The following is a 25,154-nucleotide window of genomic DNA, read 5'->3' on the forward strand; positions in this document are numbered from 1 at the left end:
GATTTTAAGAACTTTAAAGAACTGAAATCACTTTATTTCACCACTTGTATCTCTTCACAGGGATCAGAGGCTAGAAGTACAACAGCTGGCTAACACAGTGAAATGAAATCGAAAGTGCAATGAACTCTTTACTTACCGCATATAACGATTGCAAACATAACTGTTGTAAAATGTACTTCATATTGCTGTGGATTTAAAAATATCTCCTTGTCTTCGGTTTGTTGCTCTTCTTTGGGGATTCTTCTTCTTCTCCTCATGAGTTTTATTGGCGGTTGGCATACACCTTCTAGGTTCATTACCGCCACTTGCTGGTTAGGAGTGTGGGCCATGATCGCGCTTTCTATCCATCTTCACAAGATTTGAAAAACAAAACAAAAATTTCCACCTACACCACTTATATCTAAATTCTTTTATCTAATTTAGTCATTTTTAAAAAAAGAATTAAAAATTCTATACAGTCCTCATCTGACTTGTTTTTTTAAATTTTAACCAAATTAAAATTCATATGAACTCTTTTCAAATTTAAAATAAATAGTTTCCTTTCACTATTGTACTTTGGACATCTCATAATAACATGTTCCACGGTTTCTTCTTGCCCACAATAATCACATTTTCCAGTCTTATGTTGTTTCATTTTGTACAATGTACTGTTGAGTCCTGTATGTCCAAATCTAATTCTTGAAATTATGTTCTCTTCCCTCCTACTTCTACTTGTTTTTCTTCCTTTATCTACATTGCTTTGTATATTAAACAACCACCTCCCATTTTTTCCTTCCTCCCATTGTTTTTGCCACCTATTTTTTAAAAGTCACTTGATTAAAACCTTCATCTCACTTTTACTATATTTTACTTCCATGTCTATAATTAATTTTCTTGTTGCTTCTTTAGCACCTTCGTCTGCCAACTCATTCCCTGTTATTCCACTATGAGCTGGAACCCAACAGAACTTAACTTCTAATCCCATCATCTGAATGCGATATAATGTTTGCAATATCTCAATCAATATATCCTTTCTGCTTTCAGAATGTCCACTCTCTAATGTCATCAATGAGGAATTTGAGTCTGAACATACCAATGCTCCTAATGGTCTGTGTTCCTCAACCCATTGAAGTGCCATTAGTATTGCCACCATTTCTCCAGTATAAACTGACAGATCATCTGAGATTCTTTTAATAACTTTTATTTTAAAATCTATTACCGTGTATGCTACCCCCACTCTGTTTCCACTATCTTTAGATGCATCTGTATATATTAAAACATGATTAAAATATTTGTCTTTAAGATATGTTTGCACCATTTGAATATTAAAATTGCCCTCTGCACTCTTATCTCTTCTCTTTACCAGTGATGTATCAACAATGGGTTTTGGTAGAACCATTCAGGAGTAATTGACCATGGTATTGTTGGACTAATGGACATCTTGTTTAGTTCCATTTCTTCTGCCTCTTTTGGTACAATCCATCCAAAACTCTTGATATCTGACTTTCCTTTTCCCAACAAGGTTTTAACACTTCCTTAACTGGATGATCAAAGGTATGTCCCTGTATATTGACCCAGTAATTCATTGTCAATTGGACTCTCCTAATTTCTAGTGGCATTTCCCCAGTTTCAATCTGAAGAGCTGCTGTAGGGGTAGACCTTATAGCCCCTGTTATTAATCGCAATGCCTTATACTGAATTTTATCTAGTTCCCTTAATAAACTTACATTAGCAGATTGAAATACTACACAACCATAATCCAGTACTGATCTTATTTAACCATTATAAATTTTTTTCACTGCAACCCTTTCAGCTCCCCAGTCTTTACCCAGCAAACATCTCATTACATTCTGTGCTTTCCTGCATTTATCTACAATTTTCTCAATGTGTACTTTAAAATTGAGCTTCTCATCATACCATACCCCTAAAAACTTAAAACATGAAACTCTTTCTATATCTTGTCCATATAATTTCAGAATTGACTCCTTGTTATACTTTTGTTTTGAAAAAATTAGTCTTTGTTTTTTCAACAGAGAATCTAAATCCCCAATTATATGACCATTTTTCAACCACTTCTATAGCTGTTTGCATTTTTTTAACCACAAAATCTACATTCCTTCCCCATTTCCTGATTGCACCATCATCTGCAAACAAAGAACAACCTATTCCTTTCTCAATATCTGAAAATATACCATTAATCATGAATGAAAATAACAAAGGGCTAATTATGCTTCCTTGAGGAGTACCATTTTCCACACACTTGTTTCTAGAGACACTTTCCCCAATCTTAACTTGTATAGTTCTTCCAAATAAAAAGTCTTTAATCCATCTTACCATGTTTCCATTAATCCCTGCTTTCTTTAATTTAATTATCAACCCCTCTCTCCACATCATGTCATAAGCTTTCTCGATATCCAGAAAAACCGCTACTACCTTTTCTTTATTAATCTGTGCTCTCCTTATTTCATACTCTAAACACACTGTAGAATCTATAGTACTTCTCCCTTTCCTGAATCCATTTTAATACCTGACAATATATCATTTAGTTTCCATATAATATGTTAATCTTTTATTAATCATTTTCTCCATAACTTTACATATATGAGAGGTTAATGCAATTGGTCTATAATCAATTGGTTTATTACCTCCTTTCCCTGCTTTGCGTATTGGAATGATTACTGCTTCTTTCCATAGTCTAGATAGTTTACCACTCTCCCATACCCTATTAAAAAAATCCAGTAAAATATCTTTAGATATCTCACTTAAATTAGACATCATTGTATAGCAAACCTGAGCTTTACCTGGTGCAGACACTCTATTGTTCCTTAATACATAATTTAACTCATCAATATTAAAAGGTAAATTCAATACCTCATTCACATTTTCATGATCATTACAATCTCTGTATTTTGATAATGTTTCCTCACGTCCTCTTTTTTTTCCTTTTCAGTAAGGTTTTCTGTTCTATGAATTTTAACAAACGATTGCACTAGCATTTCTGCTTTTTCTTTTTCTGTTACAGCTGTTTTTCCACTATCAGTTAATGTTGGGAAATTATACTGTCTCCTAACACCATTCATTTTCCTTACCATATCCTAAACCCTGCGAATATCCGTTTCTCTACCCACAGTATTGCAAAACTGTCTCCAATAGTCTCTTTTTGCTGTCTTAATTGTTCTTCTCACCAACGCTTGTGCCTTTCTATAACTAATTAATTCCTCAAAATTAAGGGTTCTTTTAAGTCTTTTAAATGCTTTGTTTCTTTCTTTAACTGTTTTTCCACATTCATCCGTCCACCACGGAACAGTTCTTCTTTTCTTATTTCCTACTCTCTTTGGAATTGATTGAATCGCAGCTTCTATTATAGCTTCACTTATACACTGATTAACTTCTTCTATTTCTTGACTACTGTTGATTTCCATCATCAACTCCTCACTAATTTCTCTAAATTTATACCAATCTGCTTTATTAAATATCCACCCTCCAGGTTTAATTATTTCATCCGACTTCATTTTCACTGCTACTTCCACAAAAATTGGGTAATGATCACTCCCTACAGTGCTTTCTTTTTTAACTTCCCACCAACAATCCCCAGCTATTGATTCAGAAACAAGAGTAATATCCACTGCAGATTCTTTCCCATTTCTAACATTTATTCTGGTGCCATCACCGTTATTAACACATACTAAATTTTTTCTGTCCATTAATTCCTCTATTACCTCTCCATTCATATCATTATAATTATCCCATAGTGTATTATGACCATTAAAGTCTCCACAACAAATAACTTTACCTTCCAGTTGGGCTGTAAATTCCTGTAGATTTTCTAAAGTTAATTTCTGGCATGGATTATAAAAATTTGCTATTTGAAATTGCCTTCTCCGTCCAAACCTCCAGTAAAATTTACCTCTTTCCAATATCCTATATTGTACATTTTGTTTAATAAAAACTGCACATTCTCCTCCACTACCAATGTCTCTATCTCTACGTATGCTCTCATATCCTGCTATTACATAATCTAATGATGGTTTCAGCCAAGTTTCCTGAATGCAAATTAAATCCGGTTTAATGTTTAATTCTATTAATTGAAACATGTATCTTCTTTCTTTTTCATATTTCCTACATTCTAACAATACACGTGTTACTGATTCCTTTATACAAATTTCAAATAAGCCTGTTGGGTGCTTGCCTATCATGTGCAATGTCTGATTTAATCCATTATGTCCTATTTTGAGATGAGTGAGAAGACCTTCTTTTGTAAAGTATTATCTTTAATTTGTTGTTGAATGTTTAAATCTATTATTGGCATTCATAACCAAGGAGGGGTATCTGAAAGACAAACTGTTGAGCTGTATTGTACTTTACATAGTCCCTCATTTTCTGCTTTTATATCTCCTATCCATCCGAAACTTGAAATGTTGTATTTGCTGTGTTTCCAACACTCCCCTTAAAATAATTTTGGTAGGATGAATACTGTTATGTCTTCTTAGATCATTCAAATATGTTAACATAAGTTTATGCCTTCTTATACGGCATCTCTCCAGTTGTAACGCCACTATTGGGGACATTCTAAATGCTGCACGTTCTTAATTTTTAACATGACTATCTGCAGCTGATGCAGGAAAGTTCTAGACTGAGTTGCAGTTCTCACTAGATGGCGCATTTCTCTAATTTGACAGACATTTACCACTTTCACTTTAAGAGCACGCACATGGCTGCAAAATATCTATCCTGTGTGCGTTCATGCCAAGAAAGAGAGTTTACTTGCTGATTTCCACCAGAAATATGTACAATACTGAGGTTAATACTGTTGTGATAATATATGTAATGTTATATTGATCCTTAATGCGTATATTTGCACAATATGACGTTATATGTCAATCTGTGTTGGGAAGCTAATATGCTAGTTCAAACTATTGATGCTTTGTTTCTTTGTTGAATTTATGTATACATTATGATTGATGGTGTAATTTAAAGTCATCCCTATATACTAAAGTTTGACAGTCAATTTATTTATATATTTGAAGATTGTTTTCTGTTGTTATCAGAATGGAGATGTTTGACCGTTGTTAGTTAATTGATAATTGATTTTATTGATACTTAATTTGCCCTTTTTTATGTTTCAGACCACACACTCACATACCCATTTGTACCTATACCAACAACATCTAATCACCTGCTCACTAAGGTGACCTGTACTAATATACCCTCTCATTAAAGCTTTTGTTGAATAAAACTCTCCGAGCCCTTTACTCTCTTACCAGAGTCTCCAGTTTTTAAGGACTATCAGAACAATCCAGAGGTTCCACCTCTACAGCTGACATATAAGCTATACATCCATAATAGAATGAAGCTTTCATAATGACCTGATAAATGCTTTAACATTGCTGTTCTAGTAGCTCCACAGTCATACCCAGCTAAACATCTCAAAAGAGTTTTTATTTTTATTTTTAATATGTTGTTTCCAGGTTATCTTTTCATCTAATATTATTCCTAAACATTTTATAGCTTGTTCAAGAGTATGGCCATATAGTTTGAGTGTTATTTCCTTATGTTTTTTAGAAAAGCGAATAACTTGAGTTTTAGTTATAAAAATAGCTGATGGGGCCCTCTAATCCATAGGGCCTATCATCAGCATACAGAGATTTACATATAATTGAATCTACTTCATCAAATATATCATTTATCATGATATTCAAACGCAACGGGCTACATACACTGCCTTGTGGAATCCCGTTTTCCACATAATATTTCCTTATAATTACCTACCCTAATTTTTATGGTTCTATCGAAAAGAAAATTCAAAACCCAGTTGTTGTAAAAAAAAAAAAGCAATTGGAAAACATTTATGTACTGTAGGTCAAGAGTAAACAAGTGTCAGTCTCTGAAAGGTGACGGCCACTAGAGGGGTTTACTGCCACTGACTGCAGAGCTTCAATAAACCGATTGCAGACCAGCAACTCTCAAGCTCTTCTGTTAGTTCCTAGTAAGGCATTTCTACAGCTAACTGTTCAGTGAAATCCTCAAGAAAATGTTGGACATGTTTATTATCTTCAATTTGTGCTCATGGACTTTACCTGGTAAGATTAATTATTTGATTATTACGCTTATTTCTGTGTATAGCATAATATAATTTGTCCACCAGCATTATTCTTCATTATTTGCATTTATTTTACTTAGGCCTACACTAATTCTAATCTTACTAATATACTCATTCATTTGTGTTCATGTTGCTGTTTCGAGCATATGAAACGTTTTTTTGTATAACATTTCTTTGTAAAGTTTTACAAGGTTTTACAATAAATCAAACCCTCAATAGCCACAACTTACCTCAGACAGGTTTAGGGGGGAAAATAATAATAATTATAATATATATATATATATATATATATATATATATATATATATATATATATATATATATATATATATATATATATATATTTTTTTTTTTTATTAAACTAAAAAGGAAATCTAACACTTCCACACCTTCCGACTTCCAAAGCTACTTCGATATCTCCATTTTTCACCAAGGTTCAGAAACACCTACCAGATATCACAAAATTCAGAGGATTTTTTTTCCTATAACATACTGTATGTGGGTTTTTCAGGAGCCAAACATTAGGAGCCATAACATCTTTGCCCGAACCTGAAGGAACGTGACGAGTTCAAGCTTATTTTCTATCATTTTAGATGGGGTTGGGCCGGGCTCGGGATGGCGCTCCGGCTTACACGGCAATGAACAGTCATGTGATGCATTTCGATTAATGCAAGAAAGTAATCAGATCTATTGTTAAAACATTAAAACCCATCCCTGCAAAGGTGAAACAAATGATGACAGAGAAATCAAAAAGAGTGAATTTTGCGGAGTGTGAAAATGTACGGCAAGCTGACAGGGAAAATAACGAGGTCAATCGCTACATTGAAAAATGAAATAGATCAATCCTACCCAAAACTTGCAAAATTAGCCAGATCAGTAGTAGCTACTATGCATCCCGGCCAGCAGCAGCAGCAGTGAAAGGGTGTTTAGTGCTGCTGGACGCACTAGGCAGGACCGCGGTAAAGCCATCTAGGCCTACAGTGCATCCAAAAATAGTTCCTCTGCAAAAACACGTTTACAAAGCCTAATCTTGGTGAGTAAATTATTTTCAAATATTAATTCAATCATAAATGCATAATGTAGACAGAGTATAGGCTAATGTTGGCATTATTCTTTAATTATTCTGCTTCACCGTAGGCCGGATTGTGAAGAGAAGTGGCGAAACAAATCCTGCAGAACCTTTATCTTAATTTCGATTTTGCCAAATACACTCTGAAATTCCTGATCCCTGTCAAGGACACCTGTGGGACTCTACAGGCTTACGCACACACACACACACGCACACACACACACACACACACACAGATAAACAGCACGACACTTCCTGGCCCCAATCCAATGCCTTCGTATGCTTTCACCCACTGGAGGGGGTAGGCGGGTCTGTGACCAGCGCCTCCATGGCTGCAGGACCTGATGGCTGCCCGCCCTTACCGGACTATATCTGCACCCCCTGTTCCCATCCCCTGTGGCGATGTTATGTCTTGTCGGTGTGTTTTTGTGCTAGATTGCTGGGGCTTTTTCTTTCTCCCTGATCTCAGATTGCTCTAACTTAAGAGCAAGGTGAGAGGGAGTTTTTCCTAAATGTATCTTATTTCCTGTTCCACCTCCTGTGACCTGTCTTCCCTGGAGTTGTGATGTCTGTGCACGGTTGGGGAGTTCCATTTACCTGCATTTCGTTGCCTTGTACTTGTACATGTGTGATGACAATAAATTGAATCTAATCTAATCTAATCTACCCGTCATATTTTGAATTTATTTTAATTTAAGTATTTTATTTAGTATGTACCTGGCCTATTTAGAGTGCTGAGATGATACAGCGGACATATTTTATTTCTTTGTTCCAACTTCTTAGTGGCCTATAGCCTACTTTTGTTATGAATGAATTATGATAAAACACATACAGTTGAAGTAAGAATTGTTAACCCCCCTGAATTATTAGCCCCCCGGTTTATTTTTCCCCCCAATTTTTGTTTAACGGAGAGAAGATTTTTTTTAAACCCATTTCTAAACATAATAGCTTTAATAACTCATTTCTAATAACTGGTTTATTTTATCTTTGCCATGATGTCAGTAAATAATATTTGACTAGATATTTTTTAAGACACTTCTTCTATACAGCTTTAAGTGACATTTAAAGGCTTAACTAGGTTAATTAGGTTAACTAGGCAGGATAGTGTAATTACGCTAGTTATTGTATAACGATGGTTTGCTCTGTAGACTATTGAAAAAATATATATAGCTTAAAGAGGCTAATCATTTTCACCTGAAAATGGTTTTTAAAAAATTAAAAACTGCTTTTATTCTAGGCGAAATTAACAAATAAGACTTTCTCCAGAAGAAAAAATATTATCAGACATACTGTGAAAATTTCCTTGCTCTGTTAAACATCATTTGAGAAATATTTTAATAAGAAAAAAAATTCAAAGTGGGGCTAATAATTCTGATTTTAACTATAAACAACTTCTTCCTGAAAAAAGACAAAAGAGCTTCGTGTATGTGCACATTTGAATAATGTCGGGCTGTAAACGGGTTTGGGCTTTTAAAATGCTGTCAATCAAATTGTACTTGTCAGGCTCAGGCCGAAATTCTGCCGGGCCTAACTTTTATGGCCCGATTACAGCTCTTCCAAACATGTTAATAGGTTTCTCAACCAAAATGGAGAGGCGATTAACATTTTTACAACACAAAGCAATACGACATCTTGCTAGTATTAAACATAAATCAATCAATTTTCTTTCTTTAGTAGACAAAGCACAACTGTCTTCATACATATTCAATATTCATAATCCTGGACATAAAAGAATTGGAATGAAAATAAATTGAGAAACAAATTGAGTCAAGTTCACCCAAAATTTGTGCACCTCCTCACACTCCGACACATATTGAAAAAAAAAACATACATTGTATCTTATTGCACTTAAAACAAAGATCAGGGATAATAGGACTGAATTTATTTAATCTTACAGGAGTAATATAAGTTCTCATTGCCCAATTGTATCGTAGCAGTCTCAGTCGGGAATTCAAAGTTTTTGTTTGCGCATTCAAACATATTGTATTCCAGTACTCTACTGTTGGGGTTTGCTGTGTTGAATTCGTTAAATGTATTTAAAAAAAAACTTCTTAGTTGTAAATAATTTAAAAAGTGTTTTTAAGGTATATTAAATTTTGCTACAACATTTTTTAAATGACATTATTTAATTGTCTTCTTACAAGTTTTTAAATCTTATTATGCTCTAATTTATCCATAATTTATCCATATAATTTTTAGCGGGACTGAAATTGTTATGCGACGCAGTGGCTCAGTAGGTAGTGCTGTCGCCTTACAGCAAGAAGGTCGCTGGTTTGAGCCTCGGCTGGGTCAGTTGGCGTTTCTGTGTGGAGTTTGCATGTTTTCCCTGCTTTCGCGTGGGTTTCCACCGGGTGCTCTGGTTTCCCCCACAGTCCAAAGACATGCAGTACAGGTGAATTGGGTAGGCTAAATTGTCTGTAGTGTATGTGTGTGAATGAGTGTGTATGGATGTTTCCTAGAGATGGGTTGCAGCTGGAAGAGCCTCTGCTGTGTAAAACATATGCTGGATAAGTTGCCGGTTCATTGCACTGTGGCGACCCCAGATTAATAAAGGGACTAAGCCGAAAAAAAATTAATGAATTGTTATTTCCCCAAATAAGTGAAATGCAAGAAAGCTCTGAGAGGTCTTCAAGATATTTATGGGCTTTGTACTAACTTAAGTAGCAATCATAAACAGAAAATGACATTAAATGAGATAGCTTATATTGTATATTCAAGCAAATCGCATAAGGCAAAATGGAGATTAAATAGTGCCCTGATGGGCAGAAAGATATATAAGTGATCCAGCATGAAGATAAAAATGAAGCACACAATTTGCTATTTGGTAGAAAGCCCCAATGGAGATGAAAAGAGAGCGTGTGCCCCGACGGGCAGAGGAGAGAGAGCGTGCCCCAATGGGCAGAGGAGAGAATGCCCCGACGGGCAGAGGAGAAAGAGCTTGCCCCGATGGGCAGAGGATATTGAGAGCGTGCCCCGATGGGCCGAATCGATTGAGAGCGTGCCTCGATGGGCCAAAGAGATTGAGAGCATGCTCCGATGGGCCGACGAGATTGAGAGTGTGCCCCGATGGGCCCAAAGAGATTGAGAGCGTGCCATGACGAGCCGAAGAGATTGAGAGTGTGCCCCGACAAGCCGAAGAGATTGAGAGTGTGCCCTGGCAGGCCGAAGAGATTGAGAGCATGCCCCGATGGGCCGAAGAGATTGAGAGCATGCCCCGATGGGCCGAAGAGATTGAGAGCATGCCCCAACGCGCCAAAGAGATTAAGAGCGTGCCCTGACAAGCTGAAGAGATTGAGAGCATGCCCTGACAAGCCGAAGAGATTAAGAGAAGGTGCCCTAAGGGGCTTGCTGTGCGAGACGAAGCCCTGGCGGTCTTGGTGTGCGAGACAGAGCCCCATTGGGCTTGCTGTGCGAGACGGAGCCCTGGCGGGCTTGGTGTGCGAGACAGAGCCCCATTGGGCTTGTTGTGTGAGACGGAGCCCTGGCGAGTTGCTGTGCGAAATGGAACCCCTATGGGCTTGCTGTGCGAGACAGAGCCCCGTTGGGCTTGCAGTGCGAGCCGGAGCTCTTTTGGGTTCGTTGTGCAAGACAGAGCCCCGGTGGGCTTGCTGTGCGAAGCGGAGCCCCGTTGGGCTTGGTAGGCGAGATGGCAGCAAGGCAGGCAGCTAGGCTCGATCAGGATTACCTTGTATGAAACCCATGAAATGGACAATATGTTGTGATTTACAACAATTAATGTCTAACCATTTAGAAAATTGGAGTAAACATTGAATCCCCTAAATTATGATTAGGTCCTGTCTGAGGATGATGGCAGGCAGTGTCTACCCCCAAAAATAAAATACCCAACAGTTAAGTTTTTCCTTGTTGGGATTTCTTAAATAGTCGATAAGTTGTAGCGCAGGCCTGTCTATGTGATGACTAGGTTTTACTGACCGTTGTTCTAATGCTAATGTTCTTTGTATGGTTGATTACAATGCTTTCGGTATCCTAGAAATTTGATGTCAATACCAGTTAGCTTGGGTTATCTGCTCTGCAGTCACATTCTACACACTGTTGTGCATGAGAAAGCAGAGACAGCAGTGCGTTGAGCTAAACAGAATTTGGAGATTCAGGTGGATAAAAGTTTCAGAAAGGTATAGTTCATTATGAGACCTCAAGATTTATCTGTATGTGAACGTGACCACAGGAGCAGCGAACCTCTTGAAAGCATATAGCACGTGCAAATTGTGACACATAAACAACGCCGGGAAGTCCAGACTTCCGCAACGTGACTGAAACTTCCGCAACATCACCTGAGTACAGCGAAACAGATTGTTTAGATGGGCTTATATATAGCTTGCTTGGTTGTTATAGGCTGACAAGATAATTATTATGAATGACGTTACATCTGAAAACTTTTGCAGAAGAGTCAACTAAAAGGATTTCCATCTTACTAATGGCTCCATTAAGTATGGCCCTTCTAATCTGTCAACTGCCGTTTCGGCATCTTGTGACAGAATGGCCATACTTAATGGAGTTTTTCATAAGATTTGGATTGGTGAATACTTTCGGAGATGGATGAAGATAGATGGAAATATTGTGGGCTTCATCTCCTGCATGCACAATATTAAGTACTCTGCTTATAATATGGAACCCTTGGCGATATTTAATAAAGCCATTTTGGTCTATATGTATCAATTGAGGTAAAACCTTCTCAAGCCTCATTGCCAGTGCTTTAGCAATTACTTTGGCATCTGCATTTAAAAGTGAAATTGGCCTGAATGAACAACATTCCACTGGTGGTTTTCCTGGCTTCAAAATAAGAGTGATAAGGGCTTTTCTCAATACAGTAGGGAGAGAACTTTGATGAAAAGCTTACATATACATATCTAGTAAAAGATGTAATATATTCCATTTAAATTCATTTCTCAATTAAAAGCACATCAGGACCTGCCGCTGTACCACTTATACTAGGAACAGCTTTAGAAAGCTCTTCTAATTCTAGTTTCCCATCTAGTTTCTTCAGTAAGAGAGGGAATATCCAATCCGTCAAAAAGGTTATTCTGATTAGTGGAGCTTGTGGGGAATTCTGATTGATGTAGAGATTTATAAAATGTAACAAAAGTGTTATTAAAAAGTGTTATGTTGTGATTACCCCTTTTTCATTCCTAATTTCATTAATGGATCTCTCTGATGTTAATTTCTTAATCTACCAGGCTAATGTGGATAGTTCTTCATACTCTGCTTTTAGAGCTAATAATTTCTGTTTAGTATGTTTGGATTTATCTATAGTTATTACTTTCTCTGAATATCTGATTTCAGTATCCAAATTAATCAGCTTTTGTTTACATTTAGAGCTCATATTACCAATCATTTGGTATCTAAGACTGCACTTACACTGCAGGTCTTGATGGTCTATTCAGATTTGGTGACTGTATCCGATTTTTTTGCTGACCTCCTGTCATAATCTTTTAATATTGACTTGTATCCTATTGTCTGCATTTACACGGCACACAACAAAAATGCAATGACCAGGGAAAAAAAAGAGCGGGTGGGACTGATAGCTGATAATCAAAGAGTGCTTTTTTCTCCATTCCTGTATTTAATCTGTTCACTGGGTTTATTATTTTAAATTCTTTTTGACAAGTTGTTTTGAAAATCCAATGCTTACACTGCAGACACGAGGGCACAGATCCAATTCATATTGGATAAATTTCCACATATGAACATTGCCTGAATCTGATTTGAGTAAATCGGAATCCATGTGATTTTTTCCTGCTTACACATACATGGGCCAAATCCGATCTGCGCATTGAGTCACTTGAACCATGCAGTGAAAATGCAGCCTAATATAACCATATGAAAAGTTTAATTGAACTGATGAACTGTTATATTTTTTCAAACAGTTTTTGGCTAAGAAAGTGTGTGTGTGTGTTTATCAGATGTGTTTGGTGTTGAAGTGAAGTCTGTGTCGGCGACTGAAGGAGACTCTGTCTTTCTACACATCAGTGTTACAGAAGAACAGAGAACTGATGAGATCGAGTGGCGGTTTGGAAATGATATTCTGATAGCTAAACTCAACAGAATGAATAATATGAGCAGATTCTATAATGATAGTGCTGGCGGGAGATTCAGAGGGCGACTGAAGCTGGACAATCAAACTGGATCTCTGACCATCACAAACAGCAGAATCTCAGACTCTGGACTTTATAAAGTAACCAACATAAACAGCAAACCACTCTTCACATTCACCTTTACTGTCTATGGTGAGTAAAGTATTACTTGCAATTTCATATTTATAAGTCTGTTGACATCATTTTCTTTTATAAATCTGTTGACATCAATTACTTGACAGTTACATTACAAAATGATGTAAATTTTATTCACTACACTGGCATTATGAAATAGATTTATAAAATCAACTTTATTTATTCTCTAATTAATTTTTTTTTCAATATTTTTCAGTCCCTCTGCCTGATACTGTTATCAGCAGAGACTCCTCAAACAATAAAAAAACATCATCAGGAACAGCGAGCCATGATTGTTCAGTGGTGTGTTCAGTGGTGCATGTGAGTGCTGTGAGTCTCTCCTGGTACAAAGGAAACCATTTATTGTCCAGCATCAGTGTGTCTGATCTCAACACGAGCATCTCTTTGCATCTGGAGTGTCTGGATGATTCCTACAGCTGTGAAGTGAAGAATCCCATCAGCAACCAGACTCAACAGCTCAACAACACTGATCTCTGTCAGCCATGTCCAGGTACAACAGCAGTGAACTGGTCACTAATGATTTGTTCAACCATTGAATAACCCTTTTTTCTCTTTCCGTCTACAGAACGAGTCCACTGCTGTGGTTTTACTGAAATGTTGATCCGATTGGTTCTCTCTGCTCTGGTGGGTGTGGCTATTGTCACTTTGCTGATTTATGATTTCAGATCCAGACATCTTTGAAACAATTTCATCATCAAAGACTGATTAATCATATATGAAAAACATCAGATCTCATGATTCTTTAAGCAATTAAAAGAATCTAAAATGTTTCAAATGATTTTAAAACAAAGTTAAGATTTCCAGGGGTCAATTGGATACTCCAAATGGACACCAAATAAGGAAATGCCACAAATGTTGATCTGAAATACCTTTTTTTCTTGTGTGGTTTTGTAGGCAGAACAGTTTTGAATAGATATGCAGATATGCTTTCACTGGGTTTATTATTTTAAATTCTTTTTGACAAGTTGTTTTGAAAATCCAATGCTTACGCTGCAGACACGAGGGCACAGATCCAATTCATATTGGATAAATGTCCACATATGAACATTGCCTGAATCTGATTTGAGTAAATCGGAATCCATGTGATTTTTTCCTGCTTACACATACATGGGCCAAATCCTTTGGACACTTTGAGTCACTTGAACCATGGAGTGTAAATGCAGCCTAATATAACCATATGAAAAGTTTAATTGAACTGATGCACTTTTATATTTTGTCAAACAGTTTTTGGCTGACAAAAGTTTGTGTGTGTGTTTATCAGATGTGTTTGGTGTTGAAGTAAAGTCTGTATTTAAAATGTTTCAAATAATTTTAAAACAAATTTCAGATTTGCAGGGGTCAATTGGATACTCCAAATGGACACCAAATAAGAAAATGCCACAAATGTTGGTCTGAAATACCTTTTTTTCTTGTGTGGTTTTGTAGGCAGAACAGTTTTGAATAGATATGCAGATATGCTTTATGTAATTTTGACTCATTTATTACCAGGTGTCCATTTGGAGTTTCCAAGTGGCTTTTTAGAAAGGATGCCTAGACTTTTTGGAAATAAAAGCTTAAAGAAGCTACATTTTTGGAAGTATCATCATGAAATTTGAATCAAAACATAGTCAGACATTCAGCTTCATCTTTCTGATGTTTTCATGCAATTATCCTGATAGTCACATCCATTTTTCCTCTAATTAATTTTATTGAAACTAATCTCAACTCACGTTCACCTATATTTTACCATGTTTTACTCTTTCTATACTACTTTCAATACTACTTTACTATTTTGACCCTTGGGTACCAAACTAGCCAATGTCTAGTTTCAAACAAAACCAGACTTGTGAACATAGACCACAGGGTTCAAGAGTCGTTTTCTGGAAAATCCTCAAAATTGGGGCACAGATTAAAAGGTTAAATATGCACAAATATAAACAGTAGCTACTCTTTCGTCTATGGAAGGTAAATCCTGCCAATTTTAAATAAATCAAATAAACATTTGAAATGAAAATGAAAATCAGATTAACAATTTCATTTTAAAACACCGTTCGCAAAATATCTGCCAAAATTGAAATCGAAATGAAATTATTTAATTTTCATTTTCACTTTGATAACACATCGTCCCTGTCAAATTGATAATTAAAATAAAGTTTCCAATTTAAGATTTAATTTTCACTGCATTTCCGCGTCAAGACTGCCAATATTAAAATGAAAAGCCAAACTGAAAAAAATAAAATGCAAACACAATTTTTACAAAGCATGTTATTAATATTCACGCTATAATAGTGACAAAATTCAAATTAAGATGTAAATTTTATTGACACTTTTTCATTTCAGTTTTCATTTACGATTTCATTTTCAACGTCAACCAGTATGCAAAGCCTATGGTAATTAGTGGGAGGGGCTGAAATACGCAGAAAAAAATGGCGGTTTTACTCAATGTAGCTGCGGAATTACACCAGCTTTCAAATGTATCTGACAATGACGATTTCCTTTTGCTTCGAGTTGAAGCAATATTGGATGTACTTTTACACTTTGCGGCTCTCACAAACTCCGACATAGATCCAGTAGCTTCAAGAAATCTTCGTGAGATTGTACGGTGTCTCGAAAGAGGTTGTTCAGACACTACCCTCGGACCGGGACGTCCTAAGTACGACATCCCATTAGAGGCACTAAAGATGTACCTATTAAACGGTTTTACTGCTCAAGAAATAGCGGAAATATTCGGAGTAAGTGAGAGAACTGTCAGACGGAGGATGACACAGCATCGTGTGAGGTAAGAGATATAATAATATGAGATATGTATAATGTGGGACGAATATTTGACGGTTGTGTTTCCTGTGTCCGTCGTTCCTCCTGCTATTCCAATGCAGCAGCTGCTTCTCTTAAAAGCTGGCTTACCGTTTTTTCCATTTTATTCCTTTTAATAAACGTAACAGTAACGTTAGTAACTCTCGCTGTCAAAACCCGGCTTTGCGGCTTCTCCCCTCGAGCTGTGGAAACACTCGACGTCACTTAAATACGCCCCTCCCACTAATTACCATAGGCTTTGCATACAGGTTGACGTTGAAAATGAAATCGTAAATGAAAACTGAAATGAAAAAGTGTCAATAAAAGGAAAGCTTAAATTTACATTTTAATTTGAATTTTGTCACTATTATAGCGTGAACATTAATAACATGCTTTGTAAAAATTGTGTTTGCATTTTATTTTTCAGTTTGGCTTTTCATTTTAATATTGGCAGTCTTGACGCGGAAATGCAGTGAAAATTAAATCTTAAATTGGAAACTTTATTTTAATTATCAATTTGACAGGGACGATGTGTTGTCAAAGTGAAAATGAAAATGAAAATTAAATAACTTCATTTCGATTTCAATTTTGGCAGATATTTTGCGAACGGTGTTTTAAAATGAAATTGTTAATCTGATTTTCATTTTCATTTCAAATGTTTATTTGATTTATTTAAAATTGGCAGGATTTACCTTCCATATTCATCCACCTATTTTATGCGCATAAAAAAATGGTTGATGGAAATGCCAAGATGCGCATACATTTTGAAAATGTGCATAACTGAGTAGGATAAACTTTTTATTCGATAAGAAAAAATGCTTTTGTGCCCTGTGCTTTGGACTTAGACTGTTAAAATAAAGACACAAGTGTTTAGCATAATTAATAAAGCCTTATTTGTATCTTACTTGAAGTTGTTCATTATTTGTTCATACCTGGATTTTCTAATCATGCCAGATTTACTACATGCTCTGAGGAGAATTGTATTTTACAAGGTTATTTCATTTAACCCAGATTACTGTCTTTGAACTAATAAACTCTTGACACAAATATTTCAAGTAAAAGTTTATAAAAGCTTATCTAAACAGTGATCATGATTAATTATTCATATTTCTCCCCTGAGCTAGTTCACAACAATTGTCCTGGGAAATATATAACCGATAGTCAAAATTTGTAATAACCAGTGCAGGGAACTTGTAGTACAAAAAGTTAGGACAGTATGGAAAATGCAAATGAAAAAACTAATTAGTAATTTCCAAATTTACTTTGACTTGTATTTCATTGCAGACAATATGAACACAAAATATTTCATCTTTTGTCTGATTCATTTCATTTGTAAATATACATCCTTTCCTGTCATTCAGACCTGAAACACATTCCATTGAAACAGGTGATATCAACAGGTGATTGTAATTATGATTTGGGACAAAAGCAGCATTTCCCAGAGATAGGTTGCGGCTGGAAGGGCATCCGCTGCGTAAAAACGTGCTGGATAAGTTGGCAGTTCATTCCGCTGTGGCGACCCCGGATTAATGAAGGGACTAAGCCGAAAAGAAAATGAATGAATGAATAAACAAAAGCAGCATCCAAGGTCTAGTACTTTAGGAGCAAAGATAGGCAGAAGATCTTTAGTTTGCCAACAATTACATGAGAAAATTATTGAAATGTTTAAAAACAATGTTCCTCTAACAAAGACAAGACATTTGGATATTTCACCTTCAGCAGTGCATAACATAATAAAAAAATTCAAGGAATCGAGGAATTTCAGTGCGTAAAGGACAAGGGCACAACCCTAAGCTGAACAACCATGATCTCCGATCCCTAAGGCGATCAAGAATCCTGATTCATCTATAAGTGTTATCACCACATGGGCTCAGGACTACTTTGACAAACCTTTGAAAAGTACCACAATACGTAGTTACATCCACAAATGCCAGTTAAAACTGCACAGTACCAAAAGGAAGCCCTATGTTAACAGTGTCCAAAAGCGTCGTTGACTTCTCTGGGCCTGGAGGCATCTGGGATGGACCATCACACAGTGGAAACGTGCTGTGGGCAGATGAATCAGTATTTCAGGTATTTTGGGGAGAAATGGACACCGTGTGCTCCAGACCAAAAAAGAAAAGGATCATCAAGACTGCTAAAAGCAACAAGTCTAAAACCAACTCATAAAAATAACAACATCATCAGCATAAGCTGACACTTTAAACCTGTATGCACAACTAGGAATATACAGCCCATGCAAATCTGTTTTCAGTTTATTTAAAAATGTCCACCTCAACTTTTCTGTTTCCACCAAAACTGTTCATCGGGACCTCCACAGGATCAATCTACATGAACGGGCTGTTATTGCCAAACCTTTGGTCACTCATGCAAATGCCAAATAATGGTTTCAATGGTGCCAGCAGCAAAAATATTGGGCTGTGAACAATGTAAAACATTCTCTGTATTCATTGTATTTTTCTCTGATGAGTCCACTTTTACTGCCTTTCCCACATCCTATGGTGTAGAGAAGCCCCAAAGAACTGTACCACCCAGACTGTTGATGCCCAGAGTGAAGCAGGGGGGTGGATCAGTGATGGTTTGAGCTGCAATATCATGGCATTCCCTATGCCCAATACTTGTGGTAGATAGGCAAGTCACTACCAAGAACAACAGAACCATTCTGGTGGACCATGTGCACCCAATGGTTCAAAAATTGTATCCTGAAGGTGTTGCCATGTATCAGAATGATAACGCACACAGCAAGACTTTTGACAGAGTGGTTTGACGAACATGAAAGTGAAGTTGAACATCTCCCATGGCCTGCACAGCCACCTGATCCGAATATTATTTAGCCACTTTGGGGTGATTTGGAAGAGCGAGTCAGGAAATGTTTTCTTTTTATAATCACAGCACAGCAAACTCTGTCTCCAGTTCTTAATGTCATTCAAGTCTCCTTTTCGACAACAGCATGAGAACTGTTCTACTTCTGACCAGAAAGACTTTTAAAAGTCCACTGGTAGCCCATCAACTCCAGGTGCTTTGAGCTGATGTTTGACTTCCTAAACATATCCAGCATTGCCAAAGAAATTCAATTATCATAAACATGAGCATATGTGTACTGCCTTTGAGTTTCATTAAAATTCTTCCAAATATCAACAACCTTGTGAACTTTGAATAACTGAATAAGACACCTTTGTGAAGAAATGTGGTTCAGTGTAATTTTTGTCTAAAAAATGCTCAGTGCAATTAAAATTGCCAGCTAAAATAACAAATCCTCATGAATACAATTATATAGAACATTGTCAAAGTATGTTGCAAAGGTATTCTTTCTGCTGGATTAGTTGGAACATACTGTAACTAATGGTTGAGGGCAACAGAGGTGAGGATTCATGTGCAGTTTAATAACTGGCGGAGGGCGGGGGGTTGGGGGGGGGGTCAACTATGAGACTCGCTGGCAACGGGGCTTGCTGCTCACAAAATGGCTGCCACCAGTCCACATATGCACAAGATGTCTGCCACCAGTTCTCCAGACCACAAGATGGCTGCCTCCAGTATACCAGCTAACAAAATGGATGCAACCAGTTTTTTTTCAATGGCTGTGTCTGGGTACTGGATCAGATCAAAGCTAACTTTTATTGGCTTTTTGTAATGTAAATTGTTAATATTTAAATACTTTCCATAGAGATAATTAGCTTTCCCTTTGTTAGAAAGTAGACCAAGCAGTCTATTTCTATAAAGACACACAGTGTCTGAAAGGTGACGCCCACTTAAGGAGTGTATTGTCATTGACTATAGAGCTTCACTTTATTTTCACAAGCGCCTGCAGACCAGCAGCTCTCCAACTCTTTTGTTAGTTAATTTAAAAAAAGATTCAGTGTATTTCTGCTGTTTATCTTATTTGTGGCTTTTCTTTGAAAGTTCTTTGAAACAATTGAGTAAAATCCTCAAGAAAATGTTGGACTTGTTTATGTTCTTCTTTTTGTACTCATGGAGTCTGGCTGGTAAGTTTTATTATTTTGTTATTAGGCTTAGTACAATATATTTATACAAACTTTATTGTCAGATCTATATTTAATTGTTTTTTCTTCTTCTTGTATATCAGCATCTTACAATATCCTTACAAAACGACAAGAAATAGTATACGTTTACAGCATATTATCATTTGTCTAGATGCACAATATTCTTCATTATTTTCATTGTTTATGTTATTATACTTATACTATGAAAAGTTAAATTCATCACAAATTTCTGTAATTTAGCCTGTTGAAATCTGCAGAGTTGAACTGACACATTGTTATATAGTGGTATTTTACAATAACAGTACATGAATAATGATGCATTAATGTGTTAATTAAATGTTACTTTATTATGAACTAATGATGAGTAAAGGCATTCTAGAAATGACAAACTAACATGTCACTTCTGGGTTTAAACGTATTGGTCATACTGTGTTTACATTGAAAAATAATAGAAAAGTCTTCCCAGCTGAAAAATCCTGGTTGGCTGGTTTAAACTTGTTGACCAGCCTGGTTTTAGAGGGGTTTTGGCCATTTCCAGGCTGGTTTCCAGCCATTTCCAGCCTGGTCTTAGCTGGTCAGGCTGGAAAATGACCAGCTAAATCCAGCCCGGTTTTGGCTGGGCTCCCAGCCTGGCTAGGCTGGTCAAGCTGGTTTTAGCTGTATTTAGCTAGGAAATGGCTGGAAACCAGCCTGGAAATGGCCAAAACCCCTCTAAAACCAGGCTGGTCGACCAGCTAAAACCAGCCAACCAGCCTAGGCTGGTTTAAGCTGTTTTTTTTTTCAGTAGAGTTCTGTCTACATCAAAACGAACAGTTTAAACAGGAGTTCACGAGTAGTTTAGAACGAGTAAATGACATTGTGCCCCTCCTTGTAAAGTGATGACATTAAAATACATTAACAGGTAATAAGTTCATGTTGGTAACATGTAGCTAAAATAATACAATAAAAATATAGCTAAACCATTCATTAACAAACATGAACTAACAAGTAACGAGGTAGCCAATATTCACACAAAATCATGTGACTCTTGTTTTAAGATCATTATTAGCACATGTCTTTACTCCTCATTAGCTCATAATAATGTTTAGCTTACATATTACAGTTTTTTTCAATACATTTAACAAGTTTCCTAAACTCTTAACACGGTTAGCACAACATCCATCTTTGTAGACTATACAATTAACACATTTTTTGTTGCTTTGACACAAAATGCATCCAGTTAACACCAATTTAAATGCTTGAACGTCTTTTACACACAAGCACAATCAAGACCAAAACAATGTCATTTTACAGTCAAATTTACAAATGCTTTCACACAGTGTGTCAGAACAGATAACACAATGTTCTAAACAGAACTTATATAGACTGAAGTCAAAGTGAACAGCTGATCAACCACCCCCCACGGCCAAAAGGTCCAGAATTTGTCCTTTTAATTATTTTATGTTATTTAATATCATATAATATATTTATTAAATAACTAATATAATATATTTATATTTAATATATATTGTAATTAAGTGTCATTTTAAATAACTATGGCCAGTAATTTGAATCCCATGGAAACTCAAAGCCACAATAATGTGACGCGAGTCACGTGACATAACCCACTGAGTGGTAATGTTTGAATCTTTGATGCGACATCCATACTGAGTAACGCTGTGGGCCGAAAAGAGCAAGAGGGGCAGAAAAGGCAGGCAGCGGTGTCATTATCGCAAAATATTGAACATATGTTCAAAAATACTGCCAAACAGGGTAAGGCAAAAGTTACTTACTTCCTAACAGATGAAAATATACCCCATCCATGAGGTTCTAGGCTAACTCAGTGTTTCCCAACCCTTTTCCTGGAGGCACACCAACAGTACATATTTTGGATGTCTCCCTTACCTGACTAATTAACTTCAGGTTTGTGTTTGATTAGGGAGAGATTGAAAATGTGTACTATTGGTGTGCCTTCAGGAACAGGGTTGGGAAACACTGGGTTAACTGGCCACATTAGCTGGGACGTCCTGTATAATCCCGTCACGTCTGTGTTTTTAAGGCTGTTTGGTCACTTCATTCGTTTTATTCTGATCAGATATTCGATCGCTCAAACCACTTCAGAAGGTGATCTGGGATGCATTCCAGATGAAATTGGACAGGTATAATCATTCATAAATTAATATTGACTTTCTTAAATTAAATTTGACGTTTGCATACTCGAAGTACTTGAGTAAGAGACACTTTACTTGATTTGTGTCTTTAAAATAACTCTGACTACCAATATTATGATATAGGTAGCCCATACCTGCTGTAGTCAACCTAAAACCTACAGTAGTTTGACATAAAACCAAAACAATACCCATTCTTGTCTTATGACATTTTCTATTAAGCAAATGTTTGAATAACAGTAAGTTCATGACATGTTAAATATATAGTATATTCTGCTGGTTTTAAGCATACAGAATAATAATAAATACAGTTATGTAACAACCATAACATTACCATTATGTCTTAGGACATGTTTGATTAACTTTTTATTACCTACACCAAATGTTGACTAATGCAGGTCCAGTTATAACAACTATTTATTTGTTAGACTACTTTATTGTCAAACCATGTTGCATACAAATGCATTCAACAGACTTATATGACAGTGTATTGCTGTAGAGGACCAATAAAACACGAGACAGGTGTTTAGAAAGAGTATAGTTTATTTAGTTTGACCCGCAAACTTATCTAAACAAGATAAACTTTCAGAAAACAGCACGGAAACATTATAATGCGCGCGCTCATGAATATAACCCGCGGTTGTCTTCAACGGTTGTCTTCAAAAGTCCTTCTTTGCTCAACAACTCTGCTGAAAAACAAAGCAAAACATTACAACAGCCAGACAAACAGTTAAAACATAACAGTTACCATGGTTATTATTTTAAACCGTAGTAAACTAAAGTTTGAAACTATAGTTTAAAATAGACGATGAGTGGGCCTCGCTGCTCCCACCCACAATAACCCTTGCAGCGGGGTCCTACTATCAGCCTCCCGTGTTTCCCTGAGGGTCCTCAGGGCTTGTATGGCTCCCTGCCAAGGGTTCACAAGCTGCCTCGCCCCAGGGAGTGCACGAGCTAACTGGGCGCCAGTCCGTGCCAGTGTTCACTGGAATGTTGCTCGGCCGCAAATTTCGAGCAACAAACGCGTAATATTCTTCGCGATATTGCGTTTATGTACGCAAACCGCAAGGAACTACAGCACAGATGGGCCCGAGTGAAGCTTCACGAAGCAGACTTCGTGAGATTGGCGTGGCTCCGCTCGTACTGTCGGTATTGAACTCACCTTTTGTCAAGTACAAACAGCAACACCAAGAGAACTGACAACACTGATAGAGAACTGACGAGCTTTATAGGAATGCAGATGCAAATGTTTACAATGCCACTTCACTGCTGAGTCTCGTTGTCATGGTGAGCGCTGAAGAGAGCACACCTCATTGGAGCACACAGGCTTGGGAATCTCCGTCATGGCGAGTTGCGGTCGGCTGTGGACAAAAACATATTAAATATATTGAATATATTTTTACATTTTTGGTGCTGTGTAATATTCTGGGATGCAGTAGAATATGGAGACAGAGGAATATAATTAAAGACAGATGCGGGTCATTAGAACAGAAAGTGAGCCCGGCTAGGACACACTGCTCTGACCAAGACCCACCCCTCACTGACAAAGGTCCAGAATTTGTCCCATACATGAGCTCATTTGTCCTATTTTGACTGCTATGCCATCATAAATAATGAAAACAATCCATCGAAAAAGGCTTTAAAACCAAACGGAATCATTTGTCAGCTGTTGCTTCGGTGGGACTATAATCTGATGTAAGAGAAGTCTTCTTTCACTACTGTATTGTTTTTAAACAGAGAAAACATTTTACAGGTAACTTTGTTCTAAATCTTGGACCTTATTTTATTAAAAAGCATTAAAAAGGTGTGAAGCACCAGAAGTGGACCATATTAAATTATTATGAATATATTTAGGCTATTGTTGATATCCAGGAATTTTTTGTTTACTTTTTTTTTAACCAAAGAGGCTAGAAAAATTCTGCAGAATTAATTATTATTGTATTATTACTATTATTATTTTTTTATTATTATTATTAATTATATAATATATATATTATATAATTAATTTTTTATTGAAATGGCCAAATTGTGACTGAGGGCAGTTGCATGTGCTGGCCAGTTTGTTTTTTGTTCAATAAATGACAGTAGGCTACAGTTTTTTACTTTAAAACTTTAACAGATTCCTATTTTTTTCCTAATGATATGATGTAATAAATTTGTTTTAATGTTTGTTTATTGCAAATTTTTATAAAATATTTTTAGTACATCAAAAGTTTGGTTATGATGACATCTGACTAGTTAATCCAGCAAAAAAAAAAAAAACTGCTTAAAATGTCACTAAAATACAGTATTTAAATCTCATAGTTAAATAGAAACTGAGGCGTATAACTGCAAAAAGGTCCACGTTTTGAAAAAAAAAAAATAAGACCCACCCCTCTCACCAGGTTGGCTACAGGCCTGTACAGTACAGCATTTGCATACACTGTGTCTAATTACTTTCAGAGAGTCATGAAGTTGGAGGCCAATCAAGTACCACATGGAATTATCTATGTTGACGAAGCTGTGGATGTCCCCGTGGAAGAAACATAATAGGCCAAAAAGCCACAGTTACCGTGCCGGGCCATAGAAGATATCAAGTGTAATGTGGATGAGAACATGTGGCCAAATGCAGAAGACCGGACAGAATAGAAGATTACTTTGTTTTTGTTTTTTTTTATTGTAAATCGTGGTGCTTTTTCTTTTTGCATATCTTGCAGTGATATCCTTTTGCAAATAAAATCTGTACTGCAGCAATTATGTGTCTGTATTTTTTTACATAAACTGTAAATTTTACAAAGCAATTTTTTTCTTCATTTTTTGTATTGAATTTTGCAGTAAAAGAAAGAAAATGCATGCATT

At 36.4% G+C, this 25,154-nt stretch overlaps 2 protein-coding genes across 2 annotated transcripts in view; both read left to right on the forward strand.

Moving 5' to 3' along the window:
• Positions 1 to 9,948: 9,948 nt before the first annotated feature.
• On the forward strand, positions 9,949 to 14,077 carry LOC130216622 (natural killer cell receptor 2B4-like). The gene is made up of 4 exons (XM_056448513.1): positions 9,949 to 10,204; positions 13,070 to 13,393; positions 13,593 to 13,886; positions 13,962 to 14,077. The coding sequence occupies exons 1-4, from the start codon at positions 9,949 to 9,951 to the stop codon at positions 14,075 to 14,077; spliced, it is 990 nt and encodes a 329-aa protein (XP_056304488.1).
• Positions 14,078 to 19,510: 5,433 nt separating this feature from the next.
• Positions 19,511 to 25,154, forward strand: part of LOC130216623 (SLAM family member 9-like) — a 57,933-nt gene continuing 52,289 nt past the window's right edge. Inside the window, exon 1 of the mRNA XM_056448514.1 lies at positions 19,511 to 19,529. Within this exon, the coding sequence (XP_056304489.1) occupies positions 19,511 to 19,529 (19 nt within the window). The remainder of the gene's footprint in view (positions 19,530 to 25,154) is intronic.

Source organism: Danio aesculapii, chromosome 22 (genome assembly GCF_903798145.1).
Source record: "Danio aesculapii chromosome 22, fDanAes4.1, whole genome shotgun sequence".
Lineage (NCBI taxonomy): Eukaryota > Metazoa > Chordata > Actinopteri > Cypriniformes > Danionidae > Danio > Danio aesculapii.

What these genes read in the sequence shown, in the direction of transcription:
- LOC130216622 (XM_056448513.1), top strand. Translation starts at nt 9,949, where the DNA reads ATGAAGCACACAATTTGCTATTTGGTAGAAAGCCCCAATGGAGATGAA. An exon ending in ATTCACCTTTACTGTCTATG is followed by an intron (nt 13,394 to 13,592) that starts GTGAGTAAAGTA and finishes AATATTTTTCAG; the next exon opens with TCCCTCTGCCTGATACTGTT. An exon ending in TCTCTGTCAGCCATGTCCAG is followed by an intron (nt 13,887 to 13,961) that starts GTACAACAGCAG and finishes TTCCGTCTACAG; the next exon opens with AACGAGTCCACTGCTGTGGT.